Source organism: Dendropsophus ebraccatus, chromosome 8 (assembly GCF_027789765.1).
Source record: "Dendropsophus ebraccatus isolate aDenEbr1 chromosome 8, aDenEbr1.pat, whole genome shotgun sequence".
Taxonomy (NCBI): Eukaryota; Metazoa; Chordata; class Amphibia; order Anura; family Hylidae; genus Dendropsophus; species Dendropsophus ebraccatus.
The window spans coordinates 121,086,534-121,106,993 of NC_091461.1; the positions used below are offsets into that span (position 1 = coordinate 121,086,534).

The 20,460-nt window shown below is 47.0% G+C and overlaps 1 protein-coding gene across 1 annotated transcript in view; it reads right to left on the minus strand.

Moving 5' to 3' along the window:
* Nucleotides 1-20,460, minus strand: part of FAF1 (Fas associated factor 1) — a 182,297-nt gene that overhangs the window by 148,969 nt on the left and 12,868 nt on the right. The window contains exons 2-5 of the mRNA XM_069981585.1: nucleotides 15,624-15,692; nucleotides 9,097-9,143; nucleotides 7,852-8,072; nucleotides 6,749-6,840 (exon numbers count right to left, since the gene is read on the minus strand). Coding sequence (XP_069837686.1) covers nucleotides 6,749-6,840; nucleotides 7,852-8,072; nucleotides 9,097-9,143; nucleotides 15,624-15,692 — 429 coding nt within the window. The remainder of the gene's footprint in view (nucleotides 1-6,748; nucleotides 6,841-7,851; nucleotides 8,073-9,096; nucleotides 9,144-15,623; nucleotides 15,693-20,460) is intronic.

Here is a 20,460-nt window from a genome sequence, read left to right on the forward strand (position 1 = left end):
GTTGCATCCGTTTTTACATCTGTTTTCATCCACTTTTTGCAAAACTGATTGCAAAATCGTAGTGTGAACACAGCCTAATCGTTTTATAGAAACTTTGGGGTACAAGTTATTGTAACACGGCCATAGATATTAGCCAAGCAGTAGACAGCTGTGTTGCGGTACTTCTCAGTATAGAGCGGGGAGGGGGTCTGGTTTTGGGTTTAGTGGTACCTGTGACCATGTTGCTAGAATACACCAAGTCCTGCAGGGCATACAGCAGGTGATAAGTAATGGAAGATTTTTACATAGAAGTCATTTACCAGCTCATTTAAAAACATTTTTTGTTCTCCTGGAGTTCCCCTTTAAACTACAGAGCAGCTACCTCCAACAGGTGGCAGTACAGAGACAGTTTTCTTCCTTCTAAAAGGGGCTAATCTGCATCTGTTTCCCATGGAGCATTGCCTGTCAGACTCCCCACACAGCTCAACCTCCTCAATAAGAAACAGTTCTCCCCCGGACATGCCGCCCAGGATAGAGGACAGCCTGGCTCCCTCTGTTTTGGCTGTATGTGGTGTGTGTTGGACGTTGGTGCAGTAAGCCCAGCACACATGGACGGACCCTCGGCGTGACCCCTGGTGCTAGGTCAGGGCTGCCGCTCAGGCATTCTGTATTCCGGGGCCTCCCCCCCACCCCGTGAGTGTTTTTCTTTCTTTTGGTAATTTGACCTGCTCAGTGCTGAGGAGAGAAGCGGCCAGGAACAGCGTGTATCTGAGCGGAGAACAGCGCCTTTATTCACCGGCCGCCCGCTGCTATTTAAAGTCCAAACCTTCCAAAAATAGTCCGGCTGTCCGATCAAATGATAGGCCGGCACACTGGGCCTCTGTTCCTCCGCACGCACCCATGTGCCACTAACTGGGGATATAGTGTGAAGGGATTATTAACCAATTCAGAGCTAAATCTTATAGGGGATCAGGACAAAGAAAGGCGCTGAAGCGAAGAAAGGAGCACGCTCAGAAACGGCGTCATCTGATGACGCTTAAAAGGGGTTGTTCACTAAAAAAAATTTCTTTCAAATCAACTGGTCGCAACAAGTGCCAGAGATTTGTGATTTATTTCTACTACAATAAACCTCTAGTCTTCCTGTACTTATCAGCTGCTGTATGTCCTGCAGGAAGAGGTGTATTCTCTCCAGTCTGACACAGTGCTCTCTGCTGCCACCTCTGTCCATGTCAGGAACTGTCCAGAGCAGCAGCAAATCCCCATAGAAAACCTCTCCTGCTGTGGACAGTTCCTGACATGGACAGCGGTGGCAGCAGGGAGCACTGTGTCAGATGGGAGAGAATACACCACTTCCTGCAGGACATACAGCAGCTGATAAGTACTGGAATACTTCTTTAATAGAAGTGAATGACAAATCTCTGGCGCCAGTTAATTTGAAAGAAGTTTTTTTTTGTGAACTACCCACTTAAAGGGATCATTTGAGCCTTTAATTCTGATGGCCCATGACTAACACTGACATCAGATCAGTGGGGTGTGACATGTCACCCTCCACCAACCAGCTGATATGCTGCAAGCACCAGATCCCCTTCAATGTGTAGTAAGAACAGCTCCATACATGGTATAGTGGCTGTGTTTGGTACTGCAGCTTATTCCAATTCAATTGCAAAGGAAATGACTGCAATAACTACAGACAGGAGCATCAATATGAAAACGCACCTGAGAGCTGCTTCCTCTATGGCAAGGATGAGGAACCTTCGGCCCTCCAGCTGTTGCAAAACTACAATTCTCATCATGCCTGGACAGCCAAAACTAAAGATATCATATCACATAGGGCATTGCAGCTTAATGCACACAGGGCTGCGGGGTCACTGACCAGTCAGACCCCCATGGAGACCGCTGTCCATCACTTAAAGAGAATGTGTCAATTACATTTTATTTTACTGATTAGAGTCAGATTAAAATAAAAGAACAAGTTTATGTATCTGTTTCTACTTCCTCATTTAAATTTTTATTTATTTCACTATTTGCACATTGTTATGGGGGCGGCCATATTGCCTGAGCTGTTCTTAACAGCATTTAGTGACATGCTTTACAGCAAGGCTCATGGACATAGACGACAATAGACAGACTCTGTCCCCTTGAGATGAATGTGAGACATTACTGAGCGCGCTCTGTGACCTGTGAAGAGATCATTTCACAGGGAGCTGCTATTGTCTCCTCTATCTACTGGTGTCACATGACGCTGCAATGCTGTACAGATCACTTTACAGCAGCCTTCTCTTATCACCACAGACACAACAGGAAGTCTCAGCTTAGTTTTAGCCCCAGTGGTGAGAATGAGAACTGCAGGATATCAGGATTATTTTATAATCTAGATATAAAAATGGAAAATTAGAAAAAAAAGTCACTAAAAAAACTGTATAAAATAAAAACCTCATTTATACAGTAAGTGATTTTCTGACGACACATTCCCTTAAAAGTGGCTGGAATCAGAAATGACTTGTGGAACAATGGAACAAGGTGTCTGGCCGGATTTATCATGTTCTCCATCATGTGGATGGCCGGGTGCGTCACTTACATGGGGAGGAGATGGCACCAGGATGCATTATGAGAGGAAGACAAGATGGCGGGGGCAGTGTGATGGGCCATGTGCTGCTGGAAACCTTGTGTCCTGGCATCATGTGGAGGTTACTGTGAAACAGACCACCTACCTAACCATTGTACACACCAAGTCCCCCCATTATGTGGTCAGTGATAAGCCCAGATACACTGCAGAAATGGAAACTGCCACTCCAATTTACAAATGATATACAGACACATAAAACCTATATACATATATATATATATATATATATATATATATATATATACACATATACACACACAGTACATAAACACACGCATATCTCTATCAGAATCTAGTGGTATGGGAGCTATGAGGGCGCTCAGATCAGGAGGTATGGTGTGACGGCCACAGACAGGACCGGATTTCATACATATGGCGTTCAGACGGGTCCAGCAAGTAATTGAAGGGGATTTCCAGATTTGAAAGGAAACAAAGGATGACGTCCCCGGTCTGGGAATGCGCTTTCCACCCACTAACTTTATCTTTAGCAACTGTGTCATGTGAAGACAGAGATCCCTCTAAACTTCCATGTGGGCAGGTGAAGAAACTTCAATGTGTATCCAAGTGTATAGCATCAGTATACATGGCCGATATCAGGCAACCAGAATACAACGGCCATGTGCCGACCATCAACTGCAAGACTGATAATAATGGATGACCCCTGACCCCCTCTGACCAGCACTACATGTTCTATCCTATTCTACTCACATTGGAGTGAGATCTATTACTTCACTCCCCATCTTCCGCTTGAACTCTAGATTTGTATGGGCAGCATGTAATCAGATCTCTCACCAAGCTGCTAGTTTATTTAGACAACCTTAAAGGGGTTGTTCACAAAAAAAAAAAAAAAATGAATTCAAATCAACTGGTGCCAGAAAGGAATTGTAGTTTTGCAACAGATGAAGGGCCTGACCTAAAGGAACAGCATATTTATCGATGGTACTTTCAACACAGATGGATTAAAGAAACGTATTAAAAGAAATGTCTCACATTCATCTCAAGGGGACAGAGTCTGTCTATTGCCATCTACGTCCATGAGCAGGGCTCCAGATGGCGACCAAAATGGTCGCCAATGCGACTAACATCTTGCAAATGGCGCCCAGATTTATTAATCTGGGCGCCATTTGCGACTGGCCCCGGCGGCGGCTGTCTCTTTAAGGACTTCCGCCTTCCGCACAGAAGCACGTGGCGCCTCTGCGGCCGTCCGTCCAATGAATGACGGACGTGCTGGATGACGTGTGCGGGGACACGCTTCTCCAGTGACGTCATCCAGCACGTCCGTCATTCATTGGACGGACGGCCGCAGAGGCGCCACACTCCTCCAGCGCCTCTCACCAGCACCGTCTCCTGAATCCTGCCTGCCCAGCCGACCAGATAACCTGAACGTATGTGTTGCCGTCACTAACTTGTGGGTTTACATAACTACAGCTCCCATTAAGCCCTAGCAGTCTTCAAGAGCCTTGCGGGAGCTGTAATGGAGGACCGATGACCCTGCTTTCCGGTAGCTCAGTGAAGCATAACCCATGTAGATTGTATCTACATGCCACTCATGACCCTGGAAAAGCTGGGTGAAGTCAGCAAGCAGCCTGTATAGGTTATCTGTCATTCAGGGCTCTAGGAAAGCTGGATGACAGCCCTTGTGGGAGCTGTAATGGAGGACGTAGGGCCCTATTAAACGGGACAATTATTGTGCAAATTATCGTTATATTGTTTGAATTTAAGTGATCATCATTTTGTGTAAATGCAGCAACAATCAGACGACCAATAAGAAATCATTCATCGTTCTTTTGGTGCTGACGGCAAAATCATTGTTAAACTTCACTGTAAGAGTCATATGCGATGAAGCGATTTTTAACGATTGCAAATGAGACGGTGAACGATTTCAGGTTAACGATAAATGATCTTGTTTGCCATTGTTTTAAAAAAATCACTTTGTCTAATATGTCCCTTACTGGTGTTCATCCAGCTTTCCAAGCGTTCAGAGCAGCTTATCCCAATGCGATGTGTCTACCCGCATGTAGAGCTGCCATTCAGGACTCCCGAAAAGCTGTGGGGACATGTAGAGCAGTGAACCCACTATCATCAGTGTCTGTATGTATATACACTGCACAGTACCACTTCCCTCAGTGTCTGTATGTATATACACTGCACAGTACCACTTCCCTCAGTGTCTGTATGTATATACACTGCACAGTACCACTTCCCTCAGTGTCTGTATGTATATACACTGCACAGTACCACTTCCCTCAGTGTCTGTATGTATATACACTGCACAGTACCACTTCCCTCAGTGTCTGTATGTATATACACTGCACAGTACCACTTCCCTCAGTGTCTGTATGTATATACACTGCACAGTACCACTTCCCTCAGTGTCTGTATGTATATACACTGCACAGTACCACTTCCCTCAGTGTCTGTATGTATATACACTGCACAGTACCACTTCCCTCAGTGTCTGTATGTATATACACTGCACAGTACCACTTCCCTCAGTGTCTGTATGTATATACACTGCACAGTACCACTTCCCTCAGTGTCTGTATGTATATACACTGCACAGTACCACTTCCCTCAGTGTCTGTATGTATATACACTGCACAGTACCACTTCCCTCAGTGTCTGTATGTATATACACTGCACAGTACCACTTCCCTCAGTGTCTGTATGTATATACACTGCACAGTACCACTTCCCTCAGTGTCTGTATGTATATACACTGCACAGTACCACTTCCCTCAGTGTCTGTATGTATATACACTGCACAGTACCACTTCCCTCAGTGTCTGTATGTATATACACTGCACAGTACCACTTCCCTCAGTGTCTGTATGTATATACACTGCACAGTACCACTTCCCTCAGTGTCTGTATGTATATACACTGCACAGTACCACTTCCCTCAGTGTCTGTATGTATATACACTGCACAGTACCACTTCCCTCAGTGTCTGTATGTATATACACTGCACAGTACCACTTCCCTCAGTGTCTGTATGTATATACACTGCACAGTACCACTTCCCTCAGTGTCTGTATGTATATACACTGCACAGTACCACTTCCCTCAGTGTCTGTATGTATATACACTGCACAGTACCACTTCCCTCAGTGTCTGTATGTATATACACTGCACAGTACCACTTCCCTCAGTGTCTGTATGTATATACACTGCACAGTACCACTTCCCTCAGTGTCTGTATGTATATACACTGCACAGTACCACTTCCCTCAGTGTCTGTATGTATATACACTGCACAGTACCACTTCCCTCAGTGTGTCTGTATGTATATACACTGCACAGTACCACTTCCCTCAGTGTGTCTGTATGTATATACACTGCACAGTACCACTTCCCTCAGTGTGTCTGTATGTATATACACTGCACAGTACCACTTCCCTCAGTGTGTGTGTATGTATATACACTGCACAGTACCACTTCCCTCAGTATGTGTGTATGTATATACACTGCACAGTACCACTTCCCTCAGTGTGTGTGTATGTATATACACTGCACAGTACCACTTCCCTCAGTGTGTGTGTATGTATACACACTGCACAGTACCACTTCCCTCAGTGTGTGTGTATGTATACACACTGCACAGTACCACTTCCCTCAGTGTGTGTGTATGTATACACTGCACAGTACCACTTCCCTCAGTGTGTGTGTATGTATACACTGCAAGTTGCCATGTTGAACGTTTTCAAACTAAGAAAAGAAAGGATCTAAAGGAGGAGGATGCTGCCGCGGCCTCTGCGCACAGTAAGTCCCATTTAACATAACATTAATTTTACATGTTTTAAAATGTTGGCGACCAAATATTCTATTTGGCGCCTAAATTTTTCAGGTTAGGAGCCAATGGCTCCTAGGTAAATTTTTTAGTCTGGAGCCCTGCATGAGCCTTGCTGTAAAGCATGTCACTAAATGCTGTTAAGAACAGCCCAGGCAATATGACCGCCCCCTTAACAATGGATAACTAATGAAATAATTACAGTGAGAAAATAGAAACAGATTAGAATAAAAGAACACGGTTTAGTATCTGACTATGATCAGTAACAGAAAATTTAGATGACACCTTCCCTTCAACACGTGCTGCTGCACTATAACATAAGGACGACTATAGGAGACGCAGCTCATACTCACACTGTCCTCCACATCTCCAGATTTCCAGCCCTTTAAGAGCATTTTGGATGCCGGAACTTGAAGCTCATTTTCTAGGATTTGTTTTATATCCCCTGGAAACAGAGAGGAAAATATATATTATAATATACAGAAACTGCATGAAAGAGAAAAGCATTATACATATTAGATATACAGAGACAGATAGGAGACAGATAGATAGATAGATAGATAGATAGATAGATAGATAGATAGATAGATAGATAGGAGATAGATAGATAGATAGATAGATAGATAGATAGGAGATAGATAGATAGATAGATAGATAGATGATAGATAGGAGATAGATATATAGATAGATAGATAGATACATAGTAAAAAGAAGAAGCAGCACTGCTTTAATGTATATATTTTATATATATATATATATATATATATATATATATATATATATATATATATATATATATATATATATATATGTAAAGTAGCTTGACGCCACTCCAGATGAGGTGAAAAAAAGGGTTTACATTTATTCACAAAGTGCACAGCACAGCATACAAAGTAATTAGGCAACGTTTCTGTGGCAAGAGGCATCTTGTTCCATTATTGGACACAGGTCACTTGTATCGGTCAGAAGAAAATGAGCGGAAAGTTTTATTTCACATTAAAGAAGAAAACCCCTTTAATCTTGCAGACGCACACCGCGCTTTTTTATGATGTCCCAATGTAAACAGGAAGGAAACCTGCCGGCTGCCAATTACTGTTAAAAATTAAAAAAAACAAAAAAACCTGCTCCCATATATCCCTTTCAAGAAATGCCAGCTCCATGTTATCCAGGAAGGGTTTTTATTTTTGTTTTTTTCCCTTCCTATTGGGACCAACTTGTGCCCGGCCAGGCCAGCCGAGTACATGGACTTACTGGTGAGTGTCCAGTCCTATCAATTACCGCAGGATGGGGAACCTTCCGTCCTCCAGCTGCTGCAAAACTACAACTTGCTTAGGCTGTCCAGGCATGATGGGAGTTGTAGTTTTGCCGCAGGTTCCCCATCCCTGCTATATATGTATACACACACACACACACAACGTGGAGAACACAGGAGAGGTCCTCCCCTCTGACATCTTACCCACAGTGCAGCTGTCTTCGAGGACCACATCCGCCGTCCTCTCTCTATATTCTACTTTAAAATCCAACATTCGGGAAAGACGCTCCACCACCTGTCGACTTGGAACTACTGGGCGAAAGGCTGAGCCGGAGGATGAAGAGGAGGAAGCAATGGAGGCGGAGGTGTTGGGCATGGCGGCTGGACCGAAAACAGGATTCTGGATAGTTTCAGAGCTGTACTCACTGAAATGAGAGAGAAAGAGATGATGAAAGACGGGACAGCGGCCATGTCTCCCATCCAGGGATGCCGGCTGCTCATACTTTAGGGTAGCTTTACACACACCATATCGCGGATTTTCTGCTGCAGATCCGCAGCAGATTTGATCTAAATAACTGAACACAGCATCAAATCTGCTGCAAATCTACTGCGGATCCTGAACGTGTGAACGCACCATGCCTTAAAGTAAAAGTTTTATGAGGTTTAAGCACTAGAAAGACATCATCTTTACTGTTGTCACCTCAGCACAGAGCTATAGCCCTAGGCTATGGTAAACAGTCCCTCCAATAACATGACTGCACCCGCCATCATTCAGAACACACGACCCCGACTATAATGACGCTATAATAAACCCTGCAAGAGGAGAACAACTGTAGTGCAGAAATGAGGAGAAAGAGAAGAGACTTCCCCTAAGAGGAACGAAATGGGGCACAAAATATCCTGCTGAAAACAAGGGAGGGGGCGGGGGGCGTCAGACATGACCAGCCTGCATGGTATGCAGCAGGTGCGGTATACAGGACTCCTGCAGCAGGTGCGGTATACAGGACTCCTGCAGCAGGTGCGGTATACAGGACTCCTGCAGCAGGTGCGGTATACAGGACTCCTGCAGCAGGTGCGGTATACAGGACTCCTGCAGCAGGTGCGGTATACAGGACTCCTGCAGCAGGTGCGGTATACAGGACTCCTGCAGCAGGTGCGGTATACAGGACTCCTGCAGCAGGTGCGGTATACAGGACTCCTGCAGCAGGTGCGGTATACAGGACTCCTGCAGCAGGTGCGGTATACAGGACTCCTGCAGCAGGTGCGGTATACAGGACTCCTGCAGCAGGTGCGGTATACAGGACTCCTGCAGCAGGTGCGGTATACAGGACTCAGGGAAAGGTGGCTGAAGTGAAGAGCACAACGCAGTCTGAACTTTGCCCACTAGGGTCCGTGTAATGTATAATGGACAGAGGGGGGGATATGAGTCTATGACCACACAGCACGTACCTCTGTAAAATTCCATTTTCTTGCGGTATGACGCCATTTATTGCTGCCTGTCAGGGGACAAAAAAAAGTTTTAGTATAGCAAAGAGGCAATGACTGAATCAGAACTGTCAATTTCAGAGTCACATGACAGAGTACCAGACCCAATAAAGAAAAGTGAATCATCATTACTCATTCTTACATCACCAGAACACAACAAGATTCTAATACCTCAAAAATGGTTAGATGAAAAGGTCCTGTATCTCCAAATACCGAGTGTGCTGCAATACTGCAGAATGGCCACAAGAGGGAGTAAAGGAGACATCACCACGCCACCTATTAACCAGAAACCCTTTCCTGTTCTACATTCTAGGAAAACTTATGTAAGAAAGCAAGAGTCAAATATTCAGTTCCTGACATGGACAGAGGTGGCAGCAGAGAGCACTGTGTCAGACTGCTAAGTGTAAGAAGCAGAAATCCTACTGGAGAACATGTTACATCATTCCTATGGAGCGTGTCATGACCCTCGCGTGACCACAATCACATGTCCGGTTTGTTTTGATATGCACAGACGTCTACAACAAAGAACCGATATGAACCAAATGCAAAACTACTGTATAATAATCTCTATATACCTTCTGGGTGGGCAGGTCCTTAAAGGGGTTATCCTGATCTCTTTCAAAAACAGTGCCACCCCTGCCCCCAGGTTGTGTGGGGTATAACAATTCTGCTCCATCAACTTCAATTGAACTGAGCTGCAATACCGCACCCAACCTGAAGACAGGGTGGCGCTGTTTCTGGAAGAAATCGTTATTAGAATGTTATTAGGAATGTTATTAGAAGAAACTTTGACTAGTCACCGTGACTGGTCGAGGTCTGAGTATACAAATGCCCCCATGATCTCTGAGAAGGCAGCGGTGCACACATAACCGCTAGCTTCTACCGCCTTCTTTCACTCTTGCAGCGCAAGCTCCATAGACTTATAACTTAGAGATCGCAGCGAGCAAATCTAGATAACTTTCTGAAACCAGTTCAGATTCCTTTAAATGTTTACTACAAAAAAAAAAACAAAAAAAACAGCACCACATGTCTATGGGTTATGTCTGGTACTGCAGCCAGGCTCTGCTGTAGTGAATGGGGCTGAGCTGTAATACCACACACAACCTGTGGAGAGATGTGGCACTGTTTAGGGCAGCCATGTTTTGTCCTATTTGTCAATGGAAATGACATCTAGAAGTGCTGATGCTTCTATAGCTGCGTGTGTTACCCAGTCCATGCACACAGGCAGATGAGCCGCTCACACGTGTGTAACACCAGCGATCACACTCCTCACACACATACAGGCCTCGTGTACATTCTTATCCTGGGATGACACTTCTTATGTGTCGGAGACAAAGAGCTCTCTATGGCCGAGACTAAAACCCAAAGAAGCTGATGGGGTCCCCAGGAGCCTGAACCCTGACTCTGCACTTCTGCTGGGCCTTCTTTACCCCACCACACTCTTCCTTGGCGTGCAAAGAAAACAGCGTGGGGGGGGGGGGGGGGGGGCTGACCCGACGCTCTCCAGATCACTGAGATTTCCAGAACATAAAACTTCAGAGTTGAGCTTAAGGGTACAAACACACACACCGTATACGCAGCAAATACGCAGCACATTAGATCTAAATAACTCAACACAGCATCTAATCTGCACCATCAAATCTGCTGCACATCTGCTGCGTATACGGTGTGTGTGTGTTAGTACCCTTAAAGGGGTTATCCAGCGCTGCAAAAACATGGCCACTTTCTTCCAGAGACAGCCCAACTCTTGTCTCCAGCTTGGGCGGGGTTTCCCATCCAACATAAACACACCTCACAAAACTAAGCTCCACTGTATACAGCCCCTATACCGAGAGGAATCACCCCGCATACAGCCCCCCCACCCAGCCCACAGCCCCCAGACTAGGGGAATGGCCCTGCATACAGCCCCCCAACTAGGCCCCACCCCGCATACAGCTCCCAGACCAGGCCCCCCCACCCCGCATACAGCCCCCAACTAGGCCCCCACCCCGCATACAGCCCCCAACTAGGCCCCCACCCCGCATACAGCCCCCAGACAAGGCCCCCCACCCCGCATACAGCCCCCAACTAGGCCCCCACCCCGCATACAGCCCCCAGACCAGGGGGAACCACCCCGCATACAGCCCCCAGACCAGGCCCCCCAACCCGCATACAGCCCCCAACTAGGCACCAACCCCACATACAGTCCCCAGACCAGGCCCCCCCACCCCGCAGACAGCCCCCAACTAGGCCCCCACCCCGCAGACAGCCCCCAGACCAGGCCCCCCCCCCCCGCAGACAGCCCCCAGACCAGGCCCCCCCGCATACAGCCCCCAGACCAGGCCCCCCCGCATACAGCCCCCAGACCAGGCCCCCCCGCATACAGCCCCCAGACCAGGCCCCCCCGCATACAGCCCCCAGACCAGGCCCCCCCGCATACAGCCCCCAGACCAGGCCCCCCCACCCTGCATACAGCCCCCAACTAGGCCCCCACCCCGCATACAGCCCCCAACTAGGCAACCACCCCGCAAACAGCCCCCACCCCGCATACAGCCCCCAGACCAGGCCCCCCCATCCTGAATACAGCCCCCAACTAGGCCCCCACTCCACATACAGCCCCCAGACCAGGCACACCCACCCCGCATACAGCCCCCAACTAGGCCCCCACCCCGCATACAGCACCCAGACCAGGCCCCCCCATCCTGAATACAGTCCCCAGACCAGGCCCCCCCACCCCGCATACAATGCCCAACTATATCCTCAATGAGGTTCCTGGCTATAGCTTCTTCCCACCAAGAGCAAACTGGATACATGGAAGCCCAAGGATTCCCCATTGCTGGGATACATATAATGGATGATCCTGTAATGAAGATGCGGAAGATGCGGCTCCATTACTGGTTACAGCTTCATGGAGGAGAAGGTGGGAAATGCAGCAATGTCATGAGGATTCCAAGACTGACGGCTGCAGCTGGAATCCATCGGGGATCACTCCTCAGCAGCCGTGAGCAGAGTCACCGAGCCGAATGCAGCAACGGGGCTGCATCCAACTTCTCCAGATACGGAAGGCAAATGCCAAACGTACAGGTTGGGCAACGTCCTCCGAAGCCAAACAGTTCGACACTACTCTTTGTCTGACACCAGAGCTGCTGACAGTAAGGTTATAGGAGGGACATCCGCATCATATGGGGCCACAAGTCAATTGCAGCCAAAGAGCTTCTAGAAGTCTGACTTGTGTTTCTCTTCTACAAAACCCCCTGATGAACTGGTATTGGGGAAGTGAAAAGTGTCGGGATGAAGGAAAATTAAAAACTAGATAAAAATAGGAAGCGCCACCGTACAGCAGGAGAGCTCCTTTACGGCCTGTGTACGGACTGGACAGACGGCTTTTCTCTATGGCATCTTTATCTATTTTCACCATTATATAATGGATATCCTGTGAAGAAGTCATCGTCCGGCCTACAGACACCTGCCAGGACGGGAAGGAGCTGCTGATCTTACACTGAAGAATTCATGGACATTGTGTAGGATGGAGAACCCTCAGGGGGGGAGATGTTACCTGGATCATCAGTCACCCCTCACCCTGGTGTATACCCTATACACCCTGACACATTCGGGGGATTTCTTTCTATGGTTTTGAGGCCTTTGTAGTTCCCGCTGTGACAGGTCATCACTGACAATGTGGTTCTGGTTCATACTGAGCTGACAAGTTGAATGGGGTTGGCCGTTTCTCTATGTAACAGTGCTCAGGGTAAGGGGAGAAAAGAACGTCCAATCCCTGGACGAAGGTGACTGCTGTGGCCGGTGATAATGTGCGCCATTGAAGTCAACTGGAAATTGCTCAGCAGGAGGAGGAGAAATCTCCGTCTTTCCTTTATGACCTGTTCACTGTGTACAGTCTGTCCGTGGCTTTGGCTTCAAAAATTTGTCAGATAATCTGCCTGGGTAAACGCACCGTTATTTACCACCTGCTTTCGCGAAATACTGCCAATTTCTTTTACTGGTTTTATTTTCACTCACTTCAGTTAGGGGTTGTTCATCAAAAATGTTTTTCTTTCAAATCAACTGGTGCCAGACATTTGTAATTCACTTCTATTAAAAAAATCTCCAGTCTTCCAGTACTTATCAGCTGCTGTATGTCCTGCAGGAAGTGGTGTATTTCACCGTGCTCTCTGCTGCCACCTCTGTCCATGTCAGGAAGAGCAGGAGAGGTTTTCTATGGGGATTTGCTGCTGCTCTGGCCAGTTCCTGACATGGACAGAGGTGGCAGCAGAGAGCACTGTGTCAGACTGGAGAGAATACAAATCTCTGGCACTTTGTGGCACCAGTTGATCTGAAAGAAAAACATTTTGGGTGAACAACCCCTTTAAGGTGATAACAGAGGACCTGGCTGCCCTGCAGGTTTTTACCTCCATCACATCAGTTTCCAATATGAGCAATGGAAGAATTTCATCAAAAACTGCAACGTTACCCGACCAGGTGTTTCCGCCTTGTATGTGAGAAACCATTTACTCCACGAGCCCTTTAGGTTTTATTCATCAGTTCAGTAAAAAGCAGAAAACAAATTGTCAGCGATAAGAAAGAACAGAGACAGATAAGATCTCGACAAGGTCACTTAGCGCCATCTAGGTCTTGGAGGTGAATAAAGGTTTGGGAGACGCACTGCGCACAACGTTCTTATTCTACAATAGAGGATTTTGCATTCTGCCATCTTACCTCATCCTTATGGTCTTAGAGGCCCGGTGTGTTGTATTGGCCGTAGAGATTTAGGCTGGGTTCACACTATGTTTTTTTTTTTCATCCATTTAGATCCGTTTTTCCGTTGACTTCCATTATTAGGAAAAAAAAAAAAAACAGGGACCAAAACGCATCAGTTTTTTTTTTTTTAACATACACATAAACATGGTCGACCATATTTTTGTGCACCCTAAAAGAAAACAGATGGGTTTTGACCCATTTTTTTTATAATAAAAAATGATAAATATTAATGGCTCAAAATGGATGCACCCGTTTTTCCGTCCGTTTTTATGAGAGGAAAAAAAAAACACCATAGTGTGAACCCAGCCAAACTCAGGTAAACATGCTGAGATGTCCATGGCTTCTGACCATGCCCGGCCCCCCATCTGTGACGTGTCGCCGTCCCATATACACTGGGGGTGCAGCATTATCTGCGCTCCATACATCCCAATACAAGACATTACCATTAGAGATGAGCCAGCCTCGTGCACGCCGGGGTCCATCCAAACCAGATTGTGCAGCATTTGATTACCGGTGGCTGAAGTGGTTGGATGCCGCCCCAGGGAGTCTGGGAAAGCATTCATACAGCCATAGGCCATAAACCACGTATTGGGGAACCCTCCAGCTGTCATGAAACTTCAATTCCCATCATCCCTGGGCAGCCAAAGCTGCATGACCTGACCCAAGTATGCTCCCGCTGCGCTCATCTCTATATACTGTGAATAGAACCGGTCACCCTGTCACTGTCTGGCGACAGTATGTATTCGCTCTCACTGACTTTTCGGACATCATGGGGGCGTTTGACTAGTCACTGTGACTGGTCGAGGTCTGAGTATTCAAAGTTTCTTCTAATAACATGGCCGCTTTCTTCCAGAAAGAGCGCCACCCTGTCCTCAGGTTGGTTGCGGTATTGCAGCTCAATTCCACTTGAAGTTGATGGAGCAGAATTGTAATACCCCACACAACCTGAGGACAGGGGCGGCCCTGTTTTTGGAAGAGATCAGATGTGTTTTCCTAACCCTGGATAACCCTTTAAGGACCTGCCCACCCAGAAGGTATATAGAGATTATTATACAGTAGTTTGCACTCGGTTCATGTCAGTTCTTTATTTTAGATGTCTGTCTAGTTTGGCGCTTTGTGCGTATTAAAACAAACCAGACATGTGATTGTGGTCACGCAAGAGTCATGACACGCTCCATAGGGATGATGTAACATGTTCTCCAGTAGGATTTCCTGCTTCTAACGCAGTGCTCTCTGCTGCCACCTCTGTCCATGTCAGGAACTGTCCAGAGCAGGAGAGGTTTTCTATGGGGATTTGCTGCTGCTCTGGACAGTTCCTGACATGGACAGAGGTGGCAGCAGAGAGCACTGTGTCAGACTGAAAAGAAAACACCACTTCCTGCAGGACATGCAGCAGATGATAAATATTGGAAGATTGGAGATTTCTAAATAGAAGTAAATTACAAATCTGTATAACTTTCTGACAGCAGTTGATTTAAAAACTATTTTCCTCCTCTGGAGTTCCCCTTTAAGGGCACACTCACATGTCCAGGATCTGCTGCAGATTTGAAGCTGTGAATAATAATTTTGTTACAGCGACATCTGCAGCAGATCCTGTCCGTGTGAACATGCCCTAACTGCAGAACATCGGCCGATTCTGGGTGGGGTCTGGGCCTAAATCCTGCATGTGAGAACAGGGTCAAAGATGACAAAATAAAAACGAGAGCAGAAGAAATGTACAGTTCTATCTATAAAACCAATGGGGAGGATCCACTTACTAAGAGGTCCCAGTTGTTCTGCTCGAGGAGGGTGATGGCTTCATCAATATTCTCAATGCCGGTGCAGGCCTGGAAGAGAAGAACACAAAGAGTTACAGATCGGCGGAGTATCTGGTTTCAGGCTGGCACCGGACTCTTAGCGGTGTCACCTTCTCTGTGCTGCGCGCTCCGGGGTAATGTTTTACCAAACTCTGAACTATCCGTGAACTTTCCTCTAACCACATCCAGTGAGCAGCGGACCTTGTCTGTTGTGCTGCACGATGGAAACATTTCTACACTTATCACATAGGCAAAACGGCCTTAAAGGGTATTTTCTGAAAATAAACCTTATGCATCGTCTTAGAGTACTATTACACGGAACGATAATCGTCCGAACCTGGCCGATTATCGTTCCGTGTAATAAAGACAACTATCAGCTGTCAGATCGTTGTTATCAGCTGATCATCGATATAGGTTCTGACCTATAATCGTTGGGCGCCGATCTCGCACCGCTATATGTAATAGCAGTGCGCGGCCGACAATATGCAAAGAGGAATACGTACCTATCCAGGCTGCAGGGCTCCTCTTCCTCTGTGCTTCTCCCTGGGTCCTGCGCGCTCCAGCTTCACAGCAGCCTGTCTCAGCTGACAGGCCGCTCGGCCAATCACAGGCCGGGACCACTGCAGCCAGTGATTGGCTGAGCGGCCTGAGACAAGCCACTGTGAAGCTGGAGTGCGCGGGACCCGGGGAGAAGCACAGAGGAAGAGGAGCCCTGCAGCCTGGATAGGTATGTATACAGTTTAAACAAAGGCTGCAAGGACATCGGTAATGATGTCCCTACAGCCCTTGTTTAACGATTATCGGGCTCAGTAAATGAGCGCCGATCCAGCGATCAACGCTCGTTTAAAGGTATTATTGGGCCCCCATCGGCCGTGTAATACCACCCTTCGAAACAGTAGTGCAAAAGGCAGAATGGGGCTGGTATGAGACGAGTAAGGATCTAGGACCCTGGAGCCAACAGTGGCGCAAGAATATGTAAAAGAGAGGAGACTGACAACTGGACGACTCTTAGGGCCCTATTCCACGGGCCGAGCAACCATGTAAACGAGCACCGATCTGCGCTTGTTTACTAGGCCTATTCCACGGCCCCGATGATCGTGAAACAAGGGCTGCATCGTTACCAATGTCCTTGCAGCCCTTGTTTCATACATTACCTGTCCGGGCTGCAGGTCTTCTTCTCCCGATCCCACGCAGAACCATTGGCTTCGGAGCGGCGCTGTCTGAACTGACAGACCGCTCAGCCAATCACTGGCAGAGGCGTTTCCGGCCAGTGATTGGCTGAGCGGTCTGTAAGTTCAGACAGCGCCGCTCCGAAGCCGATGCTGCCGCCCAGGACCGGGAGAAGAAGACCAGCGCCCGGACAGGTAATGTATGGTTCTGCTAAAATCGTCGGTCACCGCTGTGCACCGCTATTCAACCGTAGCGATTCGCTGGTGGCGAACGACAATTTAAAGTCTGAACCTAAATGAACGATCAGCCGATGACACAATCGTTCTCTCTCTTCCACAGAGCAAAAACCGGCCGAATCGGGCCAAATGGGGCTGATTATCGCTCCTGTGGAATAGGGCCCTTAGGCTGCGTTCGCACGTACAGGATTGGCAGAAGATTTGACTAAATAACTGAACACGGCATCAAATCTGCTGCAGATCCTGTAAGTGTGAACAGTGTGAAGTGTAAAGGTCATGTAAATGTAATTATCAAATAGTCGTTCGTAGTTCGCAAACAATTCGCAGATCGTTCCAAAGTGAACAGTCGTTCGCCGATTTAACCAATGTGTGAGATAGGCTTAAGGATCGCAAAACGAATTTTCCGTATGATATATTGTACCGTATAAACGCTGATCGTTATGGAAAAAAAAAATCGTTACTCCGACATCGTTAATCGTACGATCGGGCCAATTATCGTTTCGTGTAAACGCACCATAAAGGAGCACCACTTCTCATTGAGGAGAGCGTCATACAGACGTGCAGAGACATAGAGTCCTATTCCACCGGACAATTATCGTTTGCATAATCGTTAACGATTAACGATCTCAAACGACAGCTATTGCGAAAGACCTGAAAACGTTCACTCATTTCCATGGGACGATAATCGTTACTTAGGATGGTAATTGCGATCGTTTTTTCTTCGCTATTTATTCGCTATTGCGTTCGTATCTATTACGAACGACCGAACGATGTCTTATTCAATGCGAACGATTTGCGAACGTTTTGCGAACGAGCAACGATAAAAATAGGTCCAGGTCTTAAAGGGGTAGTCCACCCAAAATTTTTTTCTTTCAAATCAACTGCTGCCATGAAGTGACAGAGATTTGTAATTTACTTCTATTAAAAAATCTCAAGCCTTCCAGTACTTATCAGCTGCTGTATGCCCAACAGGAAGTTGTATTATTTCCAGTCTGGAGAGCAGGAGGGGTTTTCTATGGGGATTTGCTCCTGCTTTGGACAGTTCCTGACATGGACAGAGGAGGCAACAGAGAGCACTGGGTCAGACAGGAAAGAAAACACCACTTCCTGCTGGACATACAGCAGCTAATAAGTACTGGAAGACTTAAGATTTTTTAATAGAAGTGAATTACAAATCTCTGGCACTTTATGGCACCAGTTGATTTGAAAGAATTTTTTTTTAGGTGGACTACCCCTTTAAGGCCCTATTCCACGGAACGATTATCGTCTGTATTCGGACGATATCGGCCGCTACGAACGATAATCGTCCCGTGGAATAGAGTGCAACGATCAGCCCACATCGTTCATGTTGGCTGATCGTTGCAGTCGCTTGTTTTTCATGTTGAAAAACAAGCGACTGATATAGCAGCGATCTGCTGCCGTCGCTCCGTTGAATAGGAGCATCGGCAGCAGACGCTGCTATATCCTATGGGCTGCCCGGACGATCAGCGATCACCCGGGCAGCCCCCCCGCAGATCCCCGCCGCCCCCTCCCGCACTCACCCGCTCGCTGCAGCCGCGATGAATAGCGGCGGCAGCGAGCAGGGAACGAGGAGCAAACGAGCGCTGAGAGCGCTCGTTTGCTCCTCTGACGACACGTGGAATAGGACTATTAAGGTCCTATTCCACTGGACGATTATCGTTAAATCGATCGAATCTAAACGATAATTGTTCGGTTGAAATGCAGTTAACGATTAACAACCGAACGAGAAAACGTTGATCGCTTTATAAGACCTGGACCTATTTTTATCGTTGCTCGTTTGCAAAACGTTCGCATTGAATAAGACATCGTTCGGTCGTTCGCAATAGATACGAACGCAATAGCGAATAAATAGCGAAGAAAAAAACGATCGCAATTACGATCATAAGTAACGATTATCGTTCCATGGAAATGAGTGAACGTTTTCAGGTCTTTCGCAATAGCGGTCGTTTGAGATCCTTAATCGTTAACGATTATGCAAACGATAATCGTCCGGTGGAATAGGGCCCTTATAAAGCGATCAACGATTTCTTGTTCGGTCGCTAATCGTTAACTGCATTTCAAACGATTATCGTTTAAGCCCCTATTCCACTGGTCGTCAGAGGAGCAAACGAGCGCTCGTTTGCTCCTCGTTCCCCGCTCGCTGCCGCCGCTATTCAGCGCAGCTGCAGCGAGCGGGTGAGTGCGGGAGGGACGGCGGGGAGCTGCGGGGGGGCAGCCCGGGGGATCGCTAGATCGTCCGGGCAGCCCATAGGATATAGCAGCATTTGCTGCCGACACTCCTATTCAACGGAGCGACGGCAGCAGATCGCTGCTATATCAGTCGCTTGTTTTTCAACATGAAAAACAAGCGACTGCAACGATCAGCCGACATGAACGATGTCGGCTGATCGTTGCACTCTATTCCACGGGACGAGTATCGTCCGTAGCGGCCGAATACGAACGATAATCGTTCCGTGGAATAGGTCCTTTAGATTCGAACGATTTAATGATCATCTGAACGATAATTGTCCGGTGGAATAGGGCCCTTACACACATTTCTGGGAGGAAGGATATGCAAATCAGCTCTGATGTCACCTCTTCAAGCTCGGCTCTGCACATATCCCCAGTCAGGTTTTAAGACTCTTAAAAGGGGTTATCTGGCGGGGAAACATTTTTTTTTTCAAATCAACTGGTGCTAGAAAGTTATACAGATTTGTAATCTACTTCAAATCAATTGTCTTAGAAAGCTATATCAATTTGTTAATTAATTATTTAAAAATCTCCAGTCTTCCAGTACTTACCAGCTGCTGTATGTCCTACAGGAAATGGTGCATTCTCTTCAGTCTGACACAGTGCTCTCTGCTGCCACCTCTGTCCATGTCAGGAACTGTCCAGAGCAGGAGAGGTTTTCTATGGGGATTTGCTGCTGCTCTGGACAGTTCCTGACATGGACAGGGGTGGCAGCAGAGAGCACTGTGTCAGACTGGAGAGAATACACCACTTCCTGCAGGGCATACAGCAGCTGATAAGTACAGGAAGACTGGAGATTTTTAAATAGAGGTAAATTATAAATATATAGAACTTTCTGACACCAGCTGATCTGAAAACAAAATTGTTTTGCCGGAGTACCCCTTTAATTAAAGGTGAAAAACTGACTGGAAGGGGAAGCTCCCTTGAACAGGCTGATAGCTGCGTTGTATATCCTTTTCTATTATACTTCTCAAAAACCTGAACTTTGGATCTTTCTCCCTTCAGGATGGTGGGTTCGGCCCTAATATGTGGGGACGGGGGAAGCCCCCAGATGTTAGTAGTTATACATTTCCAGGAAGGATAACAGGGGACCTGCTGTGTTCTATGTAAACCTGCTCCAACACGGGGAGAGACAACAAGTC